The sequence below is a fragment of the Oncorhynchus tshawytscha genome, linkage group LG21 (genome assembly GCF_018296145.1).
Source record: "Oncorhynchus tshawytscha isolate Ot180627B linkage group LG21, Otsh_v2.0, whole genome shotgun sequence".
In the NCBI taxonomy this organism is placed as follows: domain Eukaryota; kingdom Metazoa; phylum Chordata; class Actinopteri; order Salmoniformes; family Salmonidae; genus Oncorhynchus; species Oncorhynchus tshawytscha.
Window position 1 is genome coordinate 21,398,116 of NC_056449.1, and position 23,410 is coordinate 21,421,525.

The following is a 23,410-nucleotide window of genomic DNA, read 5'->3' on the forward strand; positions in this document are numbered from 1 at the left end:
AATTAGACCCAACCAAATCATGAGAAAACAAAAAGATAATTACTTGACATGTTGGAAAGAATTAACAACAAAAAAAACAGAGCAAACTAGAATGTTATTTGGCCCTAAACAGAGAGTACATAGTGACAGAATACCTGACCAGTGTGACTGACCCTAAACAGAGAGTACATAGTGGCAGAATACCTGACCAGTGTGACTGACCCTAAACAGAGAGTACATAGTGGCAGAATACCTGACCAGTGTGACTGACCCTAAACAGAGAGTACATAGTGGCAGAATACCTGACCACTGTGACTGACCCTAAACAGAGAGTACATAGTGGCAGAATACCTGACCACTGTGACTGACCCAAACTTAAGGAAAGCTTTGACTATGTACAAACTCAGTGAGCATAGCCTTGCTATTAAGAAAGGCCTCCGTAGGCAGACCTGGCTCTCAAGAGAAGACAGGCTATGTGCACACTGCCCACAAAATAAGGTAGAAACTGAGCTGCACTTCCTAACCTCCTGCCCAATGTATGACCATATTAGACACATATTTCCCTCAGATTACACAGACCCACAAAGAATTAGAAAACAAACCCAATTTTGATAAACCCCCATATCTAATGGGTGAAATACCACTGTGTGCCATCACAGCAGCAAGATTTGTGACCTGTTGCCACAAGAAAATGTCAACCAGTGAAAAACAATCACCATTGTAAATACAACCCATATTTATGCTTATTTATTTTCCCTTTCGTACTTTAACCATTTGTACATGAGTGTAATGTTACTGTTCATTTTTATTGTTTATTTCACTTTTGATTATTATCTACTCCACTTGCTTTGGCAATGTTAACATACATTTCCCATGCCAATAAAGACCTTAAATTGAATTGAAATTGGAATTGAATTGAATTGAGAGAGAGAGGAGGAGAGAGAGAGAGGGCAAGGTAGAGAGGGAGAGAGAGAGAGATAGCGAGAGACAGGGTAATTGTGTTTAGAGAGAGTTAGAGGAATAAAATCTAACTGAAAACTCTGTTAATTGGAACATCGCAGCCATTTTTATCTCCATATCAAATCATTTCTAGGTATCAATTAAGTACCTTACTGTGATTGTTTTCAATTAAAATGGTCAAAAAGAAACAAAAAAAGCTTCTTAACAGAGAGCAATTTCTTGAGCAAAACAATTTGCTCGGACTGCCTGGGAGTGGTCTGAGTGGGGAGGGTAAAACTAAAAACTACAGTGTCTATCACATAAACCTGCTGTGTATTCTTAATTCTCACTATCCAAAAGATAATTAGCAAGCTAGCTCATAATGATAACGAGGCACGAAGCATTAAGTGATATCATCTTGCTGTAGAAAATGCAAATAAAGAAGTTGCTTCATGTAGATAGCCACTAAGTCCCTTTTTAGGGGGTGACTACTGTATTACTACAGCCGTAGTTACCAGAATGGTCTCATCCATCCCCAAAATGGCTGACTTTGTGCATCGACACTTTGTCACTCTCAATGGTCCTAAATGGTAATAGGCTCTGCTGCTACTGGCACAAGAGGGATTGTGTGTGTGTACATTTTTTTGCAGTGATACTGAGGCCTTCTCTCTGTTCTCTGCCCTGTGTTGTGGAGATGTAGACTTCTGAGCGCTTTGACCTCCACACCTGGCTGAAGAATTTCAGAGCTATTTTCTGAACATCCCCTGCACTGAGCATGGGCCAGAAGACATTTTCCTTTCAGGTTCTTCTTCAATTCAATCCAATCCAATAATTCATGACTTGTTTACTGCTCCCCCCTATCAGCTTCTGCTCCTATACATGCGTTTGCCCAGTCCAGAGACGGTTTGCTTGTCCGTAAATAGAATGCATGTCCAATACATTGCTTCATACCAAGTGGTATATGCTAGTGTGGATATTGGAACAGAGCTGTTTTAATTGCTCCTTTTCTGTTGCAACACACACACACGCACACGCACACACACAAATAGATGTTGTAGATTTGACAAACATGATCACTGTAGCACAACAGAACCTTGGGCTGCCTGAGTGTTTATCAGCCATCTGTTGCTGTACGTGCCAGGTTCTAATGAAATTGTGTCAGGAACTTATGAGGTACAAATACACTAACGTGGTAGGCTTTAAGACACAATACTATATTTTTTCTTTATTGAAGTATTATCCTGAATAAATTGAAATCCTGTGACCAGTTTAGGTTGAATAATGCCTGCCGTGTGAATATCAGTGACTTGATCACTGAGAGCCAGTGTCTATGGGAATATATATTGGATAAACCAAGTGTGTGTGTGTTAGAGGATTACTGTAGCAGCTGTCGAGGAGGAAGCAGCAGTAACAGGGAAAGTGTAGTGGGAGGAGAGGCATCATATTACAAGTAACATTATCATCACAATGACTCTTCATACTGTCAGTGTCAGGGCATTCGCATGCTTTTGAGATCGAGCCAATGGCCCTGAAAAGACGGACACACACACACAGAAACACACACACAAACATACACACATGCTTGTATGCATACGCACACACACACACAACGACACGCACACACACACTCTGGCCATCATAATTTGATCACTAAGATTATGTGAGGATGCTCCTTCTTGTAACCCCACACCCATTAGTCTGGCTTTATTGGTCTTATTCAGTCAATTAACGACTAAGACTGTTAACTCAACATCCACCTGCCCAGGCTTTGCTAACTTGTTAATACAGAGATCCTCCTCTCTGCTCCGAGTCAGGATTACACACACAGAGCTGGTTGACTGCATTTCACCCCATCTCCAAATATGGCAGCTGCACATATATGGACTTCCTGCGCCCAAATAAAATGATTTTCATTGGCCTCGTCAAGAGTAGAAAAAAAACTTGGCTAATGAATTCTCTTATCTGTTGTAGTTGGCTCTATGAGGGCTGCCAGTCATTGCGTTAACTCAAATGCCTCATGTCGGTCGGCGTTGAATTAGGCAGAGGCTTTTTAGTCAAAGCAATTTAGAGGAAAGTAGCATTCCAATCAAGGTCTTTATTATCTGGGATGCCCCTGTGTGTAATGAATGTATTACAAAGGCCAAACAACGCTCTGTGATACCGCCAAATGAATGTTTAGCCTCAATGACTCGGAAGCCCATACCATGAACATTTGCTGTGCATGTTGAATGGGTGTCAGCGTAAAATCAATTGGAAAGTTAAATGAGGTATCTGTTGTGAATGTGAATTTCCTTAATGACCCCAACTGCCGACCAGGCACAATATCCATTTACTGTATCACTATGGCTGATGCAGAATGATATATACCCTCAGTGGCTGTAAGGTAAGTGATGGGTAATGCAAGGAACGTACCGTTAGCGTAGCCAAATGATAAATACTCTCCTCAGGACAGATTCACAATCCCGCTAGGCTGCTACTGGCTAGCCAAGCTTAGCATGGTGCAAAGGGGAAAGGTTGTTAGCGAGCATCTATAGCTGCAGAGGAAACGTCTACATTCTTTCAGTTTTACAGGTAGAAAAACAAACAACAACCAGAATGAATGCATCGATCACACATTCCTGAAAGTTAGAAGCATTGAAGCATCTGTTAAATGGGTCTCCCGGCAAGAAAGGAAAACCAGAGGGAATAACAGAAATATTGCAGTCGCTGGTCATCGAAGGATTGCTTATTTTATACACTAACAACACCCTCACTCTCTATCCCAACTCTCAACCCCCCACTTCCCCAGACCTCTCCTACTCCTTGGCATTGAAGTCTAAATCAGTAATAACTTATTCATAAAGAGCTATTTGCTTGAGAGAATAATTAATTTATTAGCGGACGTCTCCTTTTAGAGGCTGCGCAACAGCACATCCTTGGGGGAGCGCCGTGTCGAACGCTGGTACTCTTTGATCACGAGAATGAAAGTTAGATATACATATGGGAAGGAGGGAGGGAAGGGTGGGGAGAGAGAGAGAAGAGAGAACAGAGAGAGAAGAAACTCAGACAAGAAGACCTTGCCATTCACACTAATAGGTTTGGAAGACTTTGAGCGTATCTTCTGGACATCGTGTCATCATCCTGACACATTACATTTTTGGGGGCACCGGGAGGAGAGGGAGAGATGGGGGGAGAAAATAGTTAAATACATGTTTAAGAGACTTCTTCCCGGGAGGTAGAGTCTCTGCTTTGTTCTTCACCGTTTGAGTTTGTCTTGGTCCACAAATATCCCTCTTGAGCATTCTGGGATTTGAATTTTTATGATGATTGTGTTTTCAGACATTTTATTTTAGACTCACCTCACATTCATTCCAATAAATGTCATATCTGTGTTTTTGAATAAACTGGAAAGGTGTTACTGTTGTATCATTTACTCTGTACTACTTTCCTGGATATTTTCCTTGAGGTTTTGTGTTTATATACTGGTGTCAACTGATCATGGTTTAGTTTTACTCCCTTGATCATCTAAATATATCCAAAGCAAGCAGTTTCTGTGTTCTTCGGAAATGAACAATACATGATTTTTGAGTGTTCTCAAAAAAAGATTGTTCCAGGAAATGTAGTCATACTGCACATGAGTAGTTTATAATTGGGTCATTTCAGTAATTTGTTTCAATTTGGTCCTACTGTACATGCCTTTGAATACCTTTCCTGGAACAACCATTTCTGAGAAGACAAAATTAAATTAAATTATTGTTCATTTCCGAAGAAAACATATATACACTACATGGCCAAAAGCATGTGGACACATGCTCTTCGAACATCTCAATCCAAAACCATGGGCATTAATATGGAGTTGGTCCCTCGTCTGCTGCTATAACAGCCTCCAATCTTCTGGGAAGTCTTTCCATTAGACATTGGAACATTGCTGAGGGGACTTGCTTCCATTCATCCACAAGAGCATTAGTGAGGTCGGGCACTGATGTTGGGCGATTAAGACTGGCTCGCAGTCAGAGTTCCAATTCATCAAAAAGTTTTTGGATGGGGTTGAGGTCAGGGCTCTGTGCAGGCCAGTCAAGTTCTTCCTCACCAATCTCGACAAACCATTTTCTGTACGGACCTGGCTATGTGCACAGGGGCATTGTCATATTGAAACAGGAAAGGGGCTTCAAACTGTAACTAAGGGGCCTAGCCCAAACCATGAAAAACAGCCCCAGACCATTATTCCTCCTCCACCAAACTTGGCACTATGCATTCGGGCAGATAGCCTTCACCTGGTATCCTCCAAACCCAGATTCGTCCGTCAGACTGCCAGATGGTAAGGCGTGGTTCATCACTCCAGAGAACATGTTTCCACTGCTCCAGAGTCCAATGGCGGCGAGCTTTACACCACTTCAGCCAACGCTTGGCATTGTGCATGGTGATCTGAGGCTAGTGTGCGACTTCTCGGCCATGGAAACCCATTTCATAAAACTCCCGATTAACAATTTTTGTGCTGACGATGCTTCCAGAGGCAGTTTCGAACTCGGCAGTGTTGCATCTGAGGACAGACAATATTTTACGCTCTACACGCTTCAGCACTCGGCGGTCCCATTCTATGACCGGCTGAGCCGTTGTTGCACCTATACGTTTCCACATCACAATAACAGCACATACAGTTGATCAGAGAAACTCTAGCAGGACAGACATTTGACAAACTGACTTGTTGGAAAAGTTGCATCCTATGACGGTGCCACGTTGAAAGTCACTGAGCTTTTCAGTAAGGCCATTCTACTACCAATGTTTGTCTATGGAGATTGCATGGCTGTGTGCTCGATGTTATGCACCTGTCAGTAACGGATGTGGCTGAAATAGCCAAATCTACTCATTTGAAGGGGTGTCCCCATACTTTTGTATATATAGTGTATTTATATTATCAAGGTGGTAAAACCCTACTGCCACGATATAATTCTTAGTCATTGTATTCAGAGAAACCCGGATAGTACTAACTAGCACCTTGAAAACAGTGGGAGGTAATACATCTATTACACTTATGCAGAAATAATGTTTAGAATAGGAAGAGCCAGCCTCCACGGTTCCAAGCTCTTCAGAGTTTCAATAAGCCCAGACCTCAACAGACTTACCCCACCCCTCTACCAGCTTATGACCTGCATGACTCTTTGAAGCACCGAAGGCGGAGGTACTGTCTTTTCTTTCCGTGTCCATTTAAAGGGGATAAGAAGCTTCCAAAGTCTCTTTTATCAGTGTGGAACTTACACGCTTCCATGATACATTATACATTCCAGGCACAGGTTGCGTACCAAATGGTGCCCTGGTGAAAAAAATAGTGCACTATGAAAGGCATAGGGTTTCATTTGGGAAGCGCCTACAGTTTATGTATGCTTTAATCTGTCCTATAAGCCCGCCCCTATGTCATCAGGCTCCCAGGTCTGTCAGGCAAATATATTTGTCAAGTCTTAAAACAGGACCAACGTTCTGAGATAGTCAAATGCATGAGCCAAGGATTTAATGGCATGAAATAGAAGTATGAAAGGATTGAGTGAAGCTTTCCTCCACTGCTGTTGGTATTTCTTTAGTGCAGCATTTACATGTGCTCTCTCTCAAGGAATAGAGAGACTAGACATGTGCTTTCTGTGCTCTCTCTCAAGGAATAGAGAGACTTGACATGTGCTTTCTGTGCTCTCTCTCAAGGAATAGAGAGACTTGACATGTGCTTTCTGTGCTCTCTCTCAAGGAATAGAGAGACTAGACATGTACTTCATGTGCTCTCTCTCAAGGAATAGAGAGACTAGACATGTACTTCATGTGCTCTCTCTCAAGGAATAGAGAGACTAGACATGTGCTTCATGTGCTCTCTCTCAAGGAAGAGAGACTAGACATGTGCTTCATGTGCTCTCTCTCAAGGAATAGAGAGACTAGACATGTGATTCATGTGCTCTCTCTCAAGGAATAGAGAGACTAGACATGTGATTCATGTGCTCTCTCTCAAGGAATAGAGAGACTAGACATGTGATTCATGTGCTCTCTCTCAAGGAATAGAGAGACTAGACATGTGATTCATGTGCTCTCTCTCAAGGAATAGAGAGACTAGACATGTGATTCATGTGCTCTCTCTCAAGGAATAGAGAGACTAGACATGTGCTTCATGTGCTCTCTCTCAAGGAATAGAGAGACTAGACATGTGATTCATGTGCTCTCTCTCAAGGAATAGAGAGACTAGACATGTGATTCATGTGCTCTCTCTCAAGGAATAGAGAGACTAGACATGTGATTCATGTGCTCTCTCTCAAGGAATAGAGAGACTAGACATGTGATTCATGTGCTCTCTCTCAAGGAATAGAGAGACTAGACATGTGATTCATGTGCTCTCTCTCAAGGAATAGACTTGATGCTGTTGTACAGTAGAACTACGTCTTACTGAAGTCAATGTTGAGTTGAAGTACAGTAGGACTACAAATGACTGAAGTCAATGTTGAGTTGAAGTACAGTAGAACTACGTCTTACTGAAGTCAATGTTGAGTTGAAGTACAGTAGGACTACAAATGACTGAAGTCAATGTTGAGTTGAAGTACAGTAGGACTACAAATGACTGAAGTCAATGTTGAGTTGAAGTACAGTAGGACTACAAATGACTGAAGTCAATGTTGAGTTGAAGTACAGTAGGACTACAAATGACTGAAGTCAATGTTGAGTTGAAGTACAGTAGGACTACAAATGACTGAAGTCAATGTTGAGTTGAAGTACAGTAGGACTACAAATGACTGAAGTCAATGTTGAGTTGAAGTACAGTAGGACTACGTCTTACTGAAGTCAATGTTGAGTTGAAGTACAGTAGGACTACAAATGACTGAAGTCAATGTTGAGTTGAAGTACAGTAGGACTACGTCTTACTGAAGTCAAATGGGCGCTAATGTACCTCAGCATCACATGAAGGTGACTCAACAGCTGAGCTGTAAATTAAAACATTTCATTGGTAACACTGGTGCTCCCAACTTAAAGATAGGAGCACAACAAAATCTGATTGAGATACAGCCCATATTGGGCCTATATGAATTCTAGCTACTTTTGAAGCACATTTTGTGCCATGGAAATGAATATGCAATCCTGTAATGACATTTGTTTATTATGAAAACCTGAAATGTTGATACAAAACCTGTCATTGAAATTACAAAGTCATTGGTGGAATATCAGGTTTCTACGTTGTGTACAAGCACTACTGACCTATTGAGATGCATTGCATTGAAACATTACATTAGTACGCTTGAATGTTCTGTCCGTTTAGTGTTCTGAAACAACCAGTAGTGGTGCGTGGTTAAAATCACTGGGGAAGCCCAAAAAACAAGGCATACATGTGTTGTGATAATTGCGTTGTTTGCTCTATAAATCCTGTTAATTCATATGCCTCGCGACTGTGATATATACCCTAAGGCCGAGACAATAATAAGACACAGTGGAAGAATGAATTCAACCACACCTTTGTTTCATCACAAAACCGGAAAAGCCACCTCTGTTCGGTGAAGTCTACAAAGCATACGGCATGTAACAAATAGTTACATGCAACTGCCGCGCAACTCTCCTGGGACTGCCGCACAGGAGAAATATCAGGCCACAGCGAGAAACACGATATTGAACTTCACTAGAATAGTGGTCACCAACCGGTCGAGTGCAATCAAAGGCATTCCTAGACGATCGCCAAACATTTTTGTAAAAACCCAACGATAAAGCATTATGTTCCTACTTTTTTTATTCGTCTCGGGCTGTTGGAGGTAGGTGCACCCGATTCAGACTGTTGCCTTTTGAACCATTTCATGTATCTGAAGGGTCAAACTGTCTTCCTGGTGGGCCTGGAGGACAAATCAAGTTCACTATAGGTCTACCACTGGCCAATCGAATGGCTCAGATTAACGTGTCTGCAATAACGTAACAGGCATAAAAGAAAGCTACAGCAAAGTTGATACTGTGAGGTTTCAAAACGTTTTGACTAGAGTGAGACTGTCAACGAATACAGCAAAGAGCTGCTGTTTTTATGAGTGAGTTCATGTTTAAGTTCTTACTGAGCACTGTCAACACTTTGTATTCAACCCTTTTATAAGCCCGTACTCTACACAGACTGGTGCGGCATTAGCAATCAGACCTGCAGTAGGCCTACAGTGCATTCGGGAAAGTATTCAGACCCGCTTGACTTTTTCCACATTTTGTTACGTTATAGCCTTATTCTAAAAATGATTCAATAAAAAATGTTCCCCATCAATCTACACACAATACCTCATAATGATAAAGTGAAAACAGGTTAAAAAAACAAAACAGATATACATTATTTACATAACTATTCAAACCCTTTGGTATGAGACTCGAAATTGAGCTCAGGTGCATCCTGTTTCAATTGTTCATCCTTGAGATGTTTCTACAACTTGATTGGTGTCCACCTGTGGTGAAATCAATTGATTGGACATGATTTGGAATGGTACACACCTGTCTATATAAGGTCCCACAGTGGACAGTGCATGTCAGAGCAAAAAAAAGCACCAAAAAAAGCCGTAGAGCTCAGAGAAAGGATTGTGCTAGGGCACAGATCTGGGGAAGGGTACCAAAAAATATCTGCGGCATTGAAAGTCCCCAAAAACACAATCATTCTTAAATGGAAGATGTTTGGAACCACCAAGACTCTTCCTAGAGCTGGCCGCCCGGTCAAACTAAGCAATCGGGGGAGAAGGGCCTTGGTCAGGGAGGTGACTAAGAACCCAATGGTCACTCTGACAGAGCTCCAGAGTTCTTCTGTGGAGATGGGCAACCTTCCAGAAAGACAACCATCTCTGCAACACTCTGCAGCACTCCACCAATCAGGCCTTTATGGTAGAGTGGCCAGACAAAAGCCACTCCTCGGTAAAAGGCACATAACAGCCAGCTTGGAGTTTGTCAAAAGGCACCAACGGACTCTCCGACCATAATAAACAAGATTATCTGGTCTGATGAAACCAAGATTGAACTCTTTGGCCTGAATGCCAAGCGTCACGTCTGGAGGGACCCTGGCACCATCCCTACAGTGAAGCATGGTGGTGGCAGCATCATGCTGTGGGGATGTTTTTCAGCGACAGGTACTGGGAGACTAGTCAGGATTGAGGGAAAGATGAACGAAGCAAAGTACAGAGAGATCCTTGATGACAACCTGCTCCAGAGTGCACTACCCTCTCCATAATGACCCTCTCTCTCTCTTAATACAACCCTCTCTATAATGATCTATAATGATCCAACCTGACAGAGCTTGAGAGGATCTGCAGAGAAGAATGGGAGAAACTCCCCAGATACAGATGTGCCAAGTTTGTAGTGTCTTACCCAAGAAGTCTCAAGGCTGTGAACGCTGCCAAAGTTGCTTCAACAGGGTCTGAATACTTATGTAAAAGTGATATTTCAGTTTGTATTTTTTTTATACATTTGCAAAAAATCAATTTTAGAATAAGGCTGTAACGTAACAAAATGTGGAAAAGGTTGAGGGGTCTGAATACTTTCCGAATGCACTGTATATGCAAAAAGAACATTGCCATATATGGATTTACTTTGAACTGGACTGTGTTACAGTCGTGAGTAGATGACCTTGTTTTGAGATCAAAGCGAGAGCTGCATGTGGCCTGTGCACATTTTGTTCATATCCTTTGCTAGTTAGTGATTTTTTTAGCCCAGTTATAGATAATTTGTTGTTAGCAATAGGGGAGTTATTGCTTCCCACAAGAGTACAAAACATGTACATTTTCTTTGAAAAGCGAGTCAGGTAAAGAGCTTTTTTTTGTCTTAAAGGGGCAGTGTTGTATTTTGAGACAGGCTTGAATAAGCTAAGCAGTCAGAAAAATAATGCATTTTATTTTGTAATGTGGTTGCTTGCATCAAACATCACCAACATTTTCAGTCACCTTCTTGTCTGAAGGACAAGTGGCTAAACAGGTTCATGTCAAGCCCTGCATGTTTTGTTTTTGTTGAAATATTATGGAATGTAGGCCTACAGTACATTGAACACCACATATTGGTTGCTACTGTAGGCAGAACAATAGAATAACTATTTCCATGTTCAAATGTTATGGAATGCATTTTCTCCATATTTTTTTCAATGTTAGACACTCTGTTAGGCCTACATTCTGATCAAATAGCCACAGTTGCCTACTTGCTGCTGCTGGAAGTTGCACAGAAAATGTTCAAGTTTTCGCTCAGCAGACCTGAAATTTGCTCAGTGACGGAAAGAATTATATGGGACATTGGTTACATTACCTACAGCATGGTCAAGCAAGATCATTTTTGAATCACTAAACAACGAATGACTTAGAACCACGGAGAGTTACCGCAAGTCGCAAAGCTAGCTAGCCACTGGAGGACAACATCAACGAGATGCAACAATTCAAGTTGTTTCTGTCAATGACGTCTGCTCTCCATGCGATTTGACGGGAGTGACAACAAATCCAAACTGTCATATACTTTTTTGGGGTGTGCCAGGACCATTTATATTTGAGCTCACTCAGTTTAGCTCAACGCTGATTGGCTATTATTTTATACTTTTTTTAATCAAGGGAGGCCAAATGCTCGCTGGCTTTCCTTGCATTCTATGCTACGGGCGGCAACAATGTCATACTCTTTTGGACCAGACAACATCAGATAGAATGCCTACTCATACAGAGACACTGTGCAGGGCGCTGTTCAGGTTGCTCAGATACTTTCTCCTGTGAGATACATTCAGCCTCTCGCGGATTTAAGGAAAATGATGAAAGACAAAGACGAAAGATAAATTATTTATTTTTTTCCTTCTTTTTATCTTGGTAATTTTTTTTGGGAAGCCTGGCTTCCCTTGGCCTCCATGAATACACGCCATTGGAAACAATGGAATTTGACATTAATAGGGGAGCCAGCATATTACTATAGCAGAGGCCTCCATGAATACACGCCATTGGAAACAATGGACTTTGACATTAGTAGGGGAGCCAGCATATTACTATAGCAGAGGCCTCCATGAATACACGCCATTGGAAACAATGGACTTTGACGTTAGTAGGGGAGCCAGCATATTACTATAGCAGAGGCCTCCATGAATACACGCCATTGGAAACAATGGACTTTGACGTTAGTAGGGGAGCCAGCATATTACTATAGCAGAGGCCTCCATGAATACACGCCATTGGAAACAATGGACTTTGACATTAGTAGGGGAGCCAGCATATTACTATAGCAGAGGCCTCCATGAATACACGCCATTGGAAACAATGGACTTTGACGTTAGTAGGGGAGCCAGCATATTACTATAGCAGAGGCCTCCATGAATACACGCCATTGGAAACAATGGACTTTGACGTTAGTAGGGGAGCCAGCATATTACTATAGCAGAGGCCTCCATGAATACACGCCATTGGAAACAATGGACTTTGACATTAGTTGGGGAGCCAGCATATTACTATAGCAGAGGCCTCCATGAATACACGCCATTGGAAACAATGGACTTTGACGTTAGTAGGGGAGCCAGCATATTACTATAGCAGAGGCCTCCATGAATACACGCCATTGGAAACAATGGACTTTGACGTTAGTAGGGGAGCCAGCATATTACTATAGTAGAGGCCTCCATGAATACACGCCATTGGAAACAATGGACTTTGACGTTAGTAGGGGAGCCAGCATATTACTATAGCAGAGGCCATAGAAATAACCTGGGAAAGGATGAATATTTTTGATGAAATCAATCGCCCATTGCCTAATACCAGAATTAAGATGGACCTGCCTATTTATATAGGTATCCGACACTAGAAATGAAAACACATTTCTTGAGCATCCACATAGGCCTATATGATCAATGGCTTGCGTGTCACATTTGCAACATAGATCATGCAATGGATGCATGCACTGTTGGGAGCTAAATTGGTGGCTATAACCTACCTACTTTGTTGGGTAATAATCACGGTTGAAAAATTAATCATAAACTAATTTACTAGAACATGACAGCCAGCCAAAGGTTAGCTACCTCTTTCCGAACTACTTATTGCTAGTTATTGATTTATTGAAATGACCGTCGTAGTAGTTGAAAGTTGGCTGTGTAGCTGAAAAGTCAGAGCCAAAGGGAGCGCAAGTCTATTACAAGCAGCGCCCAGACCTTCAATCAGGAGAATGGCGCATTTCCATGTCCACCAGCTTTTCACAGTTTCTGTAATCGACATAACTGCATCTAGCTACTCATTACAGTAGCTATCTATCTAGCCAAACTAGCGTGCTTTGTTACATTTATTAGCAGTAGGACTGCATTTTGAGAGGTGAAAAATGTATGCACCATAGCCCCGGTGCCCAGAGGTCCCATCGTGAGCTGCCAACTCTCTCCGCCTTGTTTGTGCACTATGCTGACCTTCCAATAATGACATGAATAAGAAGTTTTCTACACTGAGACCATTTTGTCTAGGGCTCTTTGGAACAATTGTACAGCGAAGACCAATCATTACAACAATTATTATCTGGGTGATTTCATTTGTCGGACGGTGCTCCCAAGATAAAAATAAAAAAACAGGTCACATAGCAAAATATTTGGTGACACTTTAGTAGAGCCCTGGTTCCAAGTGTGTGTGTGTGTTTCATAACCAATCAGGTAAGATAGAGAGACATTTGAAGAAGCTATCTTTCAAATGGATTAAGCTACGACATATTATGACCCCATCACTGAAATATAAGACTCTCAGGAACATGTATGTGTCTTCTGTATCCTTCTACAATGTCCACAAGCCACGCAGGACTCATTAGAACAGAGTGGACAAGACCAGGCACTAAATCAGACTTTCAGAAAGACGATCATACAAAATTACAGCCTGATGAACTTCCCAATATCTTCTCCTGATGAATTTCAGTCACTTCAACCCATACTTCTTTCAGATTGATATACTGTGAAAAGTACTGTCAGACTGATTTGTAATACACTGTCATTACCCCAATTTTAAAAAGTGAACATCGCTTTTTTGTATACGTTGGGGTTGCAAAAATGTTTTGATATCAAAAGGGGGTCGCAGGCCAAAAAAGTTTGGGAAAGCCTGGTGTACTCTATATTTGCTGTACTTACCACGAAGAGGGTACGGAAGGAGGCCAGGTCACCGAAGAAGTCCTCGACGCAGAGGACGTGGGGGTCGAAGGCGTAGTAGCTGCCCAGGCTCTCGTATAACTTCTGCATGTTCTTGTGCATGGTGGACAGCTTCTCATATTGCTCCCGTGAATGTTTTGAGAAGCCGTGAGGGAAGGTATAGTCAAGGAAATAAACATTTTGTTTGATCAATGGTACTGGTCAGACCTGGGTTTTAAATACCCTAAAAATAGATTAAAATACTTTATCTGTGTCTGTTTGGGCTTGATTTGCTCAATAAACAAATTAAAAAGTCCCACAACTGTAAACCGCACCCATCTGGCACTCCAGGCAAACGCTCAAAGTATTTGAAAATATTTTTCAAGTATTTGAACCCACGTCTGGTACTGGTGCGACAACACAAAAATGATACTACATACTGTAACACTTTGTCACCATGCTGTGTGATGTTACACAACAATAGACAGTCATCATTGAGCTAGTTATCAAACCACCACCTCCTTTCATTCACTTGTTTGTAAACACACCCACCCACAATGAGAACGCAAACCAAAAATGCTGAAAAAGCCATCTCTTTTCAGATAGGGAGAGGTCAGAGAAACTAATGCGTGTGTTTCAATAACCTCTCCAACTCACTTTGGAGTCATTGGCACAGTGGGCTAATAGCGCACAGCCCGGGAGTAATGGAAATGTATTTTGTAGTCAGCTGCGACACAGATGGCTGTTGGAATAGCTGATTGCAGTCATTGTTCTATTGTTTCTCCCAACAAGAGCGGGGTCAGTTTGTCTTGAACCGCGGCCCACGCCGCACTATGTAATTTACTGAGCAGATAAAGCACTTTCTACTGGGTGAATGGCTATTGACAGCTGCTGTCCATGCAGTATTATCCCAGAGGACCACATGGAGCCCAGACACTGGTCATAGACTCTGGTTGTTCTGCCACAAACACAGACGGACCCACACACAGTGTGAAAAGCACACCTCTATTGAACACACTGTGTAAAAAAACTCACAGCAAGCATGGAAAACCACACACATTCAAGCAGATACACAAAGCAGTGTGACAGGACACACACCGCTGTAGTTTTCAACCCTACTCGCATCAGCCTCAATGTTCAGGTCACTGTCAGCAACACACAATCACACTGAGGCTAATTGGACAACACAGCATCAAACACCCCCACTGTTCTGTCAATCACGTACATCACATTCATCTATCTACCTGTATCTTCCGATCTATGCATTTCTGCATCTGTCCATGTCTGTCTAAGCTGTCCAAGGCTGTCTATAGGCCTATGGGTTGGGCTGTGGATCTATGGATGGGCTGGTGTGTATGTGGTCTATCAGGGGTTCTTTTGGGGGATCCTATGGGGGTGTGATGACCGATCTGCGGCCTTGCTACATCTGTGTCCTGGCCGATGTTGGGTCCAGCTGAGCGAGGATGAAAGCAGGGCCGGCAGGAGGCCAGACAAGCTGGATTAGCTCTCAGCGGGTCAGTGTTAACCAGACCTCAACAGCAGCACTGGCAGTGACCAGCACTACAGCCCACACAAGCCTGGTGATGCTAGATTTATCTAGCTGATAGATGTCTTTATATCTCTCTTGCTCCCCTTCTCTCTTTCTGTCACACTGTCTATCTCGCTTACTCTCCCTTTCTCTCTGTCTGTCACTCACCATTTGTCTCCCTCTCTGTGTTCCTCTCTTTTTATCCATATTTTTCTCTCTCTCTTTCTTCCTCTCCCATCAGCTCCCTTTAAAGACCTAAGGACTTGGATGGAAGGGTGTTTACATCAAACCTTGTTTCCACACATCCAATCTCTCAAAGGCACCAACTTTCCACAAAGTTATACAGTGGTTCTACCTCTCGCCCATATTAAAGTCCTTCTAAACCATATTAAAGTCCTTCTAAACCACATTAAAGTCCTTCTAAACCACATTACAGTCCTTCTAAACCACATTAAAGTCCTTCTAAACCACATTAAAGTCCTTCTAAACCATATTAAAGTCCTTCTAAACCACATTAAAGTCCTTCTAAACCACATTAAAGTCCTTCTAAACAACATTAAAGTCCTTCTAAACCACATTACAGTCCTTCTAAACCACATTAAAGTCCTTCTAAACCATATTAAAGTCCTTCTAAACCACATTACAGTCCTTCTAAACCATATTAAAGTCCTTCTAAACCATATTAAAGTCCTTCTAAACCATATTAAAGTCCTTCTAAACCACATTACAGTCCATCTTAACAACAATAAAGTCCTGTTCAACCACACTATGGTCCTGCTTAACCAATGTTTGTGAATATTTCACTCCCATTAACCAGCTGTCAGCAGCACTTTTAGTGTCACTGGATAATGAGCCCAAATATTTCATAAAATCCACAAATTATGCCAGGTTTGAGTGTTTCACACCAATACTCCCGCTCACTTTATCATATGATTCAAGCTTAATATTCAACCTAATATTGCTTATAGAATCCAGGGTACGCAAGCTTGGTTACAAAATACAGGACAATACTATTATTACAAACTTATTATAATATATTTTGATAAAAGAGTGAGAGTAGAGAACAGTGTGATGGAGAGGAGTCGTCAATGGACTAAGGGCTGAAGTAAGTAAGTAGTGGGGATGAGAAGTGTTGAATGGATGATGCAAGGAGGTAAGTCAAAGCTCAGGTAGCTGTGCTTGTGCTGCTTACTTGGCTGTGCTGTGGTGGAGCATGCATTCTGTGCCGTTTGCTGTTTAGCATGAATAACTGAGCCTCCGTACACCAGGATAGCTGGATCAGAGCAGTGAAGGGATGCTGTCTGTCTGCCCAGCTGTCTCTCTGTCCCTTTGTCTGGCGGTCTCCCGCTGGGGACTGATGTGAGGCTCTGTGGGCTTCAGCTCTTGTTATTTCCACATTAAAGCCATGTCATATTGACAGTATCTGACAACAGACTGTCCTACAGCAGTGCCAGTATGCAGCATTTTCAAACTGCATCTCTCAATATCCGATACAGTCTCTCTCTGGCACACTCTTCATGTTGTGATATAGTCTCTCTGTGGCAGTCTCCTCATGTTCTGATACAGTCTCTCTCTGGCAGACTCCTCATGTTGTGATACAGTCTCTCTCTGGCAGACTCCTCATGTTGTGATACAGTCTCTCTCTGGCAGACTCCTCATGTTGTGATACAGTCTCTCTCTGGCAGACTCCTCATGTTGTGATACAGTCTCTCTCTGGCAGACTCCTCATGTTGTGATACAGTCTCTCTCTGGCAGACTCCTCATGTTGTGATACAGTCTCTCTCTGGCAGACTCCTCATGTTGTGATACAGTCTCTCTCTGGCAGACTCTTCATGTTGTGATACAGTCTCTCTCGCAGACTCCTCATGTTGTGATACAGTCTCTCTCTGGCAGACTCCTCATGTTGTGATACAGTCTCTCTCTGGCAGACTCCTCATGTTTTGATAAAGTCTCTCTCTGGCAGACTCCTCACGTTGTGATACAGTCTCTCTCTGACAGACTCCTCATGTTGTGATACAGTCTCTCTCTGGCAGACTCCTCATGTTCTGATACCGTCTCTCTCTGGCAGACTCCTCATGTTGTGATACAGTCTCTCTCTGGCAGTCTCCTCATGTTCTGATACAGTCTCTCTCTGGCAGTCTCCTCATGTTGTGATATAGTCTCTCTCTGGCAATCTCCTCATGTTGTGATACAGGCTCTCTCTGGCAGACTCCTCATGTTGTGATATAGTCTCTCTCTGGCAATCTCCTCATGTTGTGATACAGGCTCTCTCTGGCAGACTCCTCATGTTGTGATATAGTCTCTCTGTGGCAGTCTCCTCATGTTCTGATACAGTCTCTCTCTGGCAGTCTCCTCATGTTCTGATACAGTCTCTCTCTGGCAGTCTCCTCATGTTGTGATATAGTCTCTCTCTGGCAATCTCCTCATGTTGTGATACAGGCTCTCTCTGGCAGACTCCTCATGTTGTGATATAGTCTCTCTCTGGCAGACTCCTCATGTTGTGATATAGTCTCTTTCTGGCAGACTCCTCATGTTCTGACACCGTCTCTCTCTGGCAGACTCCTCATGTTGTGATACAGTCTCTCTCTGGCAGACTCCTCATGTTGTGATATAGTCTCTCTCTGGCAGACTCCTCATGTTGTGATACAGTCTCTCTCTGGCAGACTCCTCATGTTGTGATACAGTCTCTCTCTGGCAGACTCCTCATGTTCTGACACCGTCTCTCTCTGGCAGACTCCTCATGTTGTGATACAGTCTCTCTCTGGCAGACTCCTCATGTTGTGATACAGTCTCTCTCTGGCAGACTCCTCATGTTCTGACACCGTCTCTCTCTGGCAGACTCCTCATGTTGTGATACAGGCTCTCTCCGTTAGTCTCCTCTACTCTTTCTTTCTCTCCTTATCTTCCATTGTCCTGCTTTTTTCTTTCTCTTTCTCATTTTCTTGCTTCCTTGCTATTTCCCCATTCTCTCCATTTCAAAGAAACAAACACACACAACAAATCTTTGTCTTTCTTTCCTCTCTCCCTCCTCCATGTCATCCCATACTCAGAAACTCACCTGGACCACGAAATGATCTGAGCGGAAAGAGAAAGAAGGGGCTCAAGGTAAAGTATGACAGCCTCAACTGGTTCTCTGCCTGTTTGTTAGTCTCCTCTGGGTCTGCCTGTTTGTCATCTCCTATGGCTCTCAACCTGTTTGTCATCTCCTCTGGCTCTCTGCCTATTTGTCATCTCCTATGGCTCTCACCTGTTTGTCATCTCCTCTGGCTCTCTGCCTGTTTGTCATCTCCTCTGGCTCTTTGCCTGTTTGTCAGTCTCCTCTGGCTCTTTGCCTGTTTGTCAGTCTCCTCTGGCTCTTTGCCTGTTTGTCGCTCTCACCTGTTTGTCATCTTCTCTGGCTCTCTGCCTGTTTGTCGGTCTCCTATGGCTCTCACCTGTTTGTCATCTCCTCTGGCTTTCTGCCTGTTTGTCAGTCTCCTCTGGCTCTCACCTGTTTGTCATCTCCTCTGGCTCTCTGCCTGTTTGTCAGTCTCCTCTGGCTCTCACCTGTTTGTCATCTCCTCTGGCTTTCTGCCTGATTGTCAGTCTCCTCTTGCTCCTTGCCTGATTGTAAGTCTCCTCTGGCTCTCACCTGTTTGTCATCAAATCTGGCTTTCTGCCTGATTGTCATCTCCTCTGGCTCTTTGCCTGTTTGTCAGTCTCCTCTAGCTCTCTGCCTGTTTGTCAGTCTCCTCTGGCTCTCTGCCTGTTTGTCATCTCCTCTGGCTCTCTGCCAGTTTGTCAGTCTCCTCTGGCTCTCTGCCTGTTTGTCATCTCCTCTGGTTCTTTGCCTGTTTGTCATCTCCTCTGGCTCTCTGCCTGTTTGTCAGTCTCCTCTGGTGCTCACCTGTTTGTCAGTCTCCTCTAGCTCTCTGCCTGTTTGTCAGTCTCCTCTGGCTCTCTGCCTGTTTGTCAGTCTCCTCTGGCTTTCTGTCTGTTTGTCAGTCTCCTCTAGCTCTCTGCCTGTTTGTCAGTCTCCTCTGGTGCTCACCTGTTTGTCAGTCTCCTCTGGCTCTCTGCCTGTTTGTCATCTCATATAGCTCTCTGCCTGTTTGTCAGTCTCCTCTGGCTCTCTGCCTGTTTGTCATCTCCTCTGGCTCTCTGCCTGTTTGTCAGTCTCCTCTGGCTTTCTGCCTGTTTGTCATCTCCTCTAGCTCTCTGCCTGTTTGTCAGTCTCCTCTGGTGCTCACCTGTTTGTCAGTCTCCTCTGGCTCTCTGCCTGTTTGTCATCTCATATAGCTCTCTGCCTGTTTGTCAGTCTCCTCTGGCTCTCTGCCTGTTTGTCATCTCCTCTGGCTCTCTGCCTGTTTGTCAGTCTCCTCTGGCTTTCTGCCCTGTTTGTCATCTCCTCTAGCTCTCTGCCTGTTTGTCAGTCTCCTCTGGTGCTCACCTGTTTGTCAGTCTCCTCTGGCTCTCTGCCTGTTTGTCATCTCATATAGCTCTCTGCCTGTTTGTCAGTCTCCTCTGGCTCTCTGCCTGTTTGTCAGTCTCCCCTGGCTCTCTGCCTGTTTGTCAGTCTCCTCTGGCTCTCTGCCTGTTTGTCAGTCTCCTCTGGCTCTCACCTGTTTATCAGACTCCTCTCCTCTCCCTCCCTCCTCTCTCCCTCTCGTTCCCTTTCTCTCCACCAGCTGTCCTCAAAGGAGGAAAGGAAGGGCTGCATTTCCTCCGCACTGTACCTTACATGCAAGACACATTGTTAGGGAGTTGGAGAGGGCTGTTAAAAGGGATGTAGTATGGATAAATGTATGGATATATGGACTGGCTATTAGACTATCCAGTACTCAGAATAGTAATATTAGTCCACCATCCCTCCATTCTCAGTCAGTCTGAGCCCACCATCCCTCCGCTCTGTCAGACTGAGCCCACCATCTCTCCACTCTCAGTCAGTCTGAGCCCACCATCCCTCCATTTTCAGTCAGACTGAGCCCACCATCCCTCCATTCTCAGTCAGTCTGAGCCCACCATCCCTCCATTCTCAGTCAGACTGAGCCCACCATCCCTCCATTTCCAGTCAGACTGAGCCCACCATCCCTCCATTTCCAGTCAGACTGAGCCCACCATCCCTCCATTCTCAGTCAGTCTGAGCCCACCATCCCTCCATTCTCAGTCAGTCTGAGTCCACCATCCCTCCATCCTCAGTCAGTCTGAGCCCACCATCCCTCCATTTCCAGTCAGTCTGAGCCCACCATCCCTCCATTCTCAGTCAGACTGAGCCCACCATCCCTCCACTCTCAGTCAGTCTGAGCCCACCATCCCTCCACTCTCAGTCAGTCTGAGCCCACCATCCCTCCACTCTCAGTCAGTCTGAGCCCACCATCCCTCCACTCTGTCAGTTTGAGCCCACCATCCTTCCACTCAGTCAGTCTGAGCCCACCGTGCCCCGCTCTCAGTCAGTCTGAGCCCACCATCCCTCCCATTCAGTCAGTCTGAGCCCACCATCATCCCTCCACTCTCAGTCGGTCTGAGCCCACCATCCCTCCACTCTCAGTCGGTCTGAGCCCACCATCCCTCCATTCTCAGTCGGTCTGAGCCCACCATCCCTCCATTCTCAGTCGGTCTGAGCCCACCATCCCTCCACTCTGTCGGTCTGAGCCCACCATCCTTCCATTCTCAGCCAGTCTGAGCTCAACGTCCCTCCACTCTCAGCCAGCTAACCTCTCTGTGTCAGTCCCGTCTCGCCTCTCCCTCCCTCCTCCTCCCTCCACCTCAGCACTACCAGGTCACATCCCATGAGTTGGCCCAGGCGTTAATACCCTGTGACAGCCTCTGTGGTCTCTACCACGGCCCGTCACAGGGGGCTGCCAGTCTGCGCCAGGTAACGTGCGGCCTCCCATTCTGAACTGCACACAACACAATAGGCTGGTACTAGCTGGCACCGGCGCCACCACGGCCATACCTGGCTCAACCTAATGTTGCTGTCCAAGGGACATGTCCTGAAATGTGGGGCCATGGCAATAGTGTAGAACATGGTTTATAGTGCAACTCACACTCTTCCCCCTCCCTCTCTCCATCACTCTCTGTCGCCCTCCTTTTATATCACTCTGCTGCTCAGCCGGATGGGCTGTGTCCAGTCTACTTGTAATTTGGTTCACAGGGCCCCTGGCAGTGGAAAGAGGGACAGAGAGGATAAAGAAGCCTGAAAGCCTGGGTAGGAAAAGCTTAGGCTTAGTGCAGGGCCTCCAGAGTACCAGGGTCCAACAGACACATGAAAAAGCATTAAATAAACATTAATGGAACTGGGTTACAGGAGATTTATTAAGAGGGCTTTTTACCACCTCGCCGTCGAGAGCGACGCACGTCATTTGAATAACTCTCGCATGCACACAGGTAAACAAACAAGGTCATTTATTGCTGTCCTTGTCGGTGGCCGTTGTGAAAATCTATTTTTACATTGTTTTTCCCGGGAAAATGTGTGTTTTCATTTTTTTTATGGTTTACGACGAGACAGAGATTGAGCACTTTATTTTCAGGCTACGGTAAGTCTGACTTGGATCCGATTTTTATGTCACTTTGCCGTGTGCTAAAAATGAGGCCTTAATCGTGGCTTAGTGATGTTGAATATATCCTTGGCCAATGGTAAATACACTGATAAAATGTGACTGATTAAACAGTACACACAGTAATGAGGACACATCTGTTTCATAAGCGCAGAGTTCAGGTCTGAGAAGTTCATGACGGAAGACCAGTAGATTAAAAGTGAAAAGAAGAGGTCAGATACAGATTGACTCCCAGAATTGTTCCTCATTTTGAAAACTTTGTGAACCCAATGTTCTGACAGTCGCCTGCTGGACTCTAGCAGCGCAGAACTGTATCAAGAATGTGGTAGGTAAAGAAATATATGTGAGTCATTTTTTAAATATATACAGGGCATTCAGAAAGTATTCACACCCCTTACCTTAATCCACATTTTGTTATGTTACAGGCTTACTCTAAAATGTATTCAATTATTTTCCCCATCAATCAATCTACACACACATCAATCTACACACAATACCTCATAATGACAAAGCGAAAACAGGTTTGAAGAAATTTAGCAAATGTATTAAATATAAATAACAGAAATACCTTATTTTTCATACACTTTGCTATGAGACTCGAAATTGAGTTCAAGTGCATCCTGTTTCCATCAATCGTCCTTGAAATGTTTATACAACTTGATTTGAGTCCACCTGTGGTAAATTCAATTGACTGGGCATGATTTGGAAAGGCACGCACCTGTCTATATAAGATCATGGGAAACAAGATTCTCTGGTCTGATGAAACCAAGATTGAAATCTTTGGCCTGAATGCCTAGCATCACGTCTGGAGGAAACCTGGCACAATCGCTATGGTGAAACATGGTGGAGGCAGTATCATGCTGTGAGGATGTTTTTCAGCAGCAAGGACTGGGAGACTAGTCAGGGTCAAGGGAAAGATTAACAGAGCAAAGTACAGAGAGATCCTTGATGAAAACCTGCTCCAGAGCGCTCAGGACCTCAGACTGGGGAGAAGGTTCACCTTCCAACAGGAGAATGACCCTAAGCACATAGCCAAGACAATGCAGGAGTGGCTTTGGGACAAGGCTCTGAATGTCCTTGAGTGGCCCATCCAGAGCTGCAAGTAGATTGTAAGTTTTAAATATTCAATATTCAAAAAAAAAAAAGACTTGAGGCTAAAATCGCTGCTAAAGATGCTTCAACTAAGTATTGAGTAAAGGGTCTGAATACTTATGTAAATGTGATATTTCAGTTGTTTTTTAACACATTTGGAAACATTGTGTGTAGATTGACGAGGATTTAAAAAAAAATGTTTTTAATCCATTTTAGAATATAAGGCTGTAACGTAACAAAATGTGGAAAAAGTCAAGGGGTCTGAATACATTCCGAATGCACTGTATACTC

The 23,410-nt window shown here is 43.8% G+C and overlaps 1 protein-coding gene across 1 annotated transcript in view; it reads right to left on the minus strand.

The window, feature by feature from the left end:
- The window catches only part of diaph2 (diaphanous-related formin 2), a 689,895-nt gene that overhangs the window by 109,273 nt on the left and 557,212 nt on the right, over window positions 1-23,410 (minus strand). Inside the window, 1 exon segment of the mRNA XM_024383199.2 lies at window positions 13,967-14,131. Within this exon segment, the coding sequence (XP_024238967.2) occupies window positions 13,967-14,131 (165 nt within the window).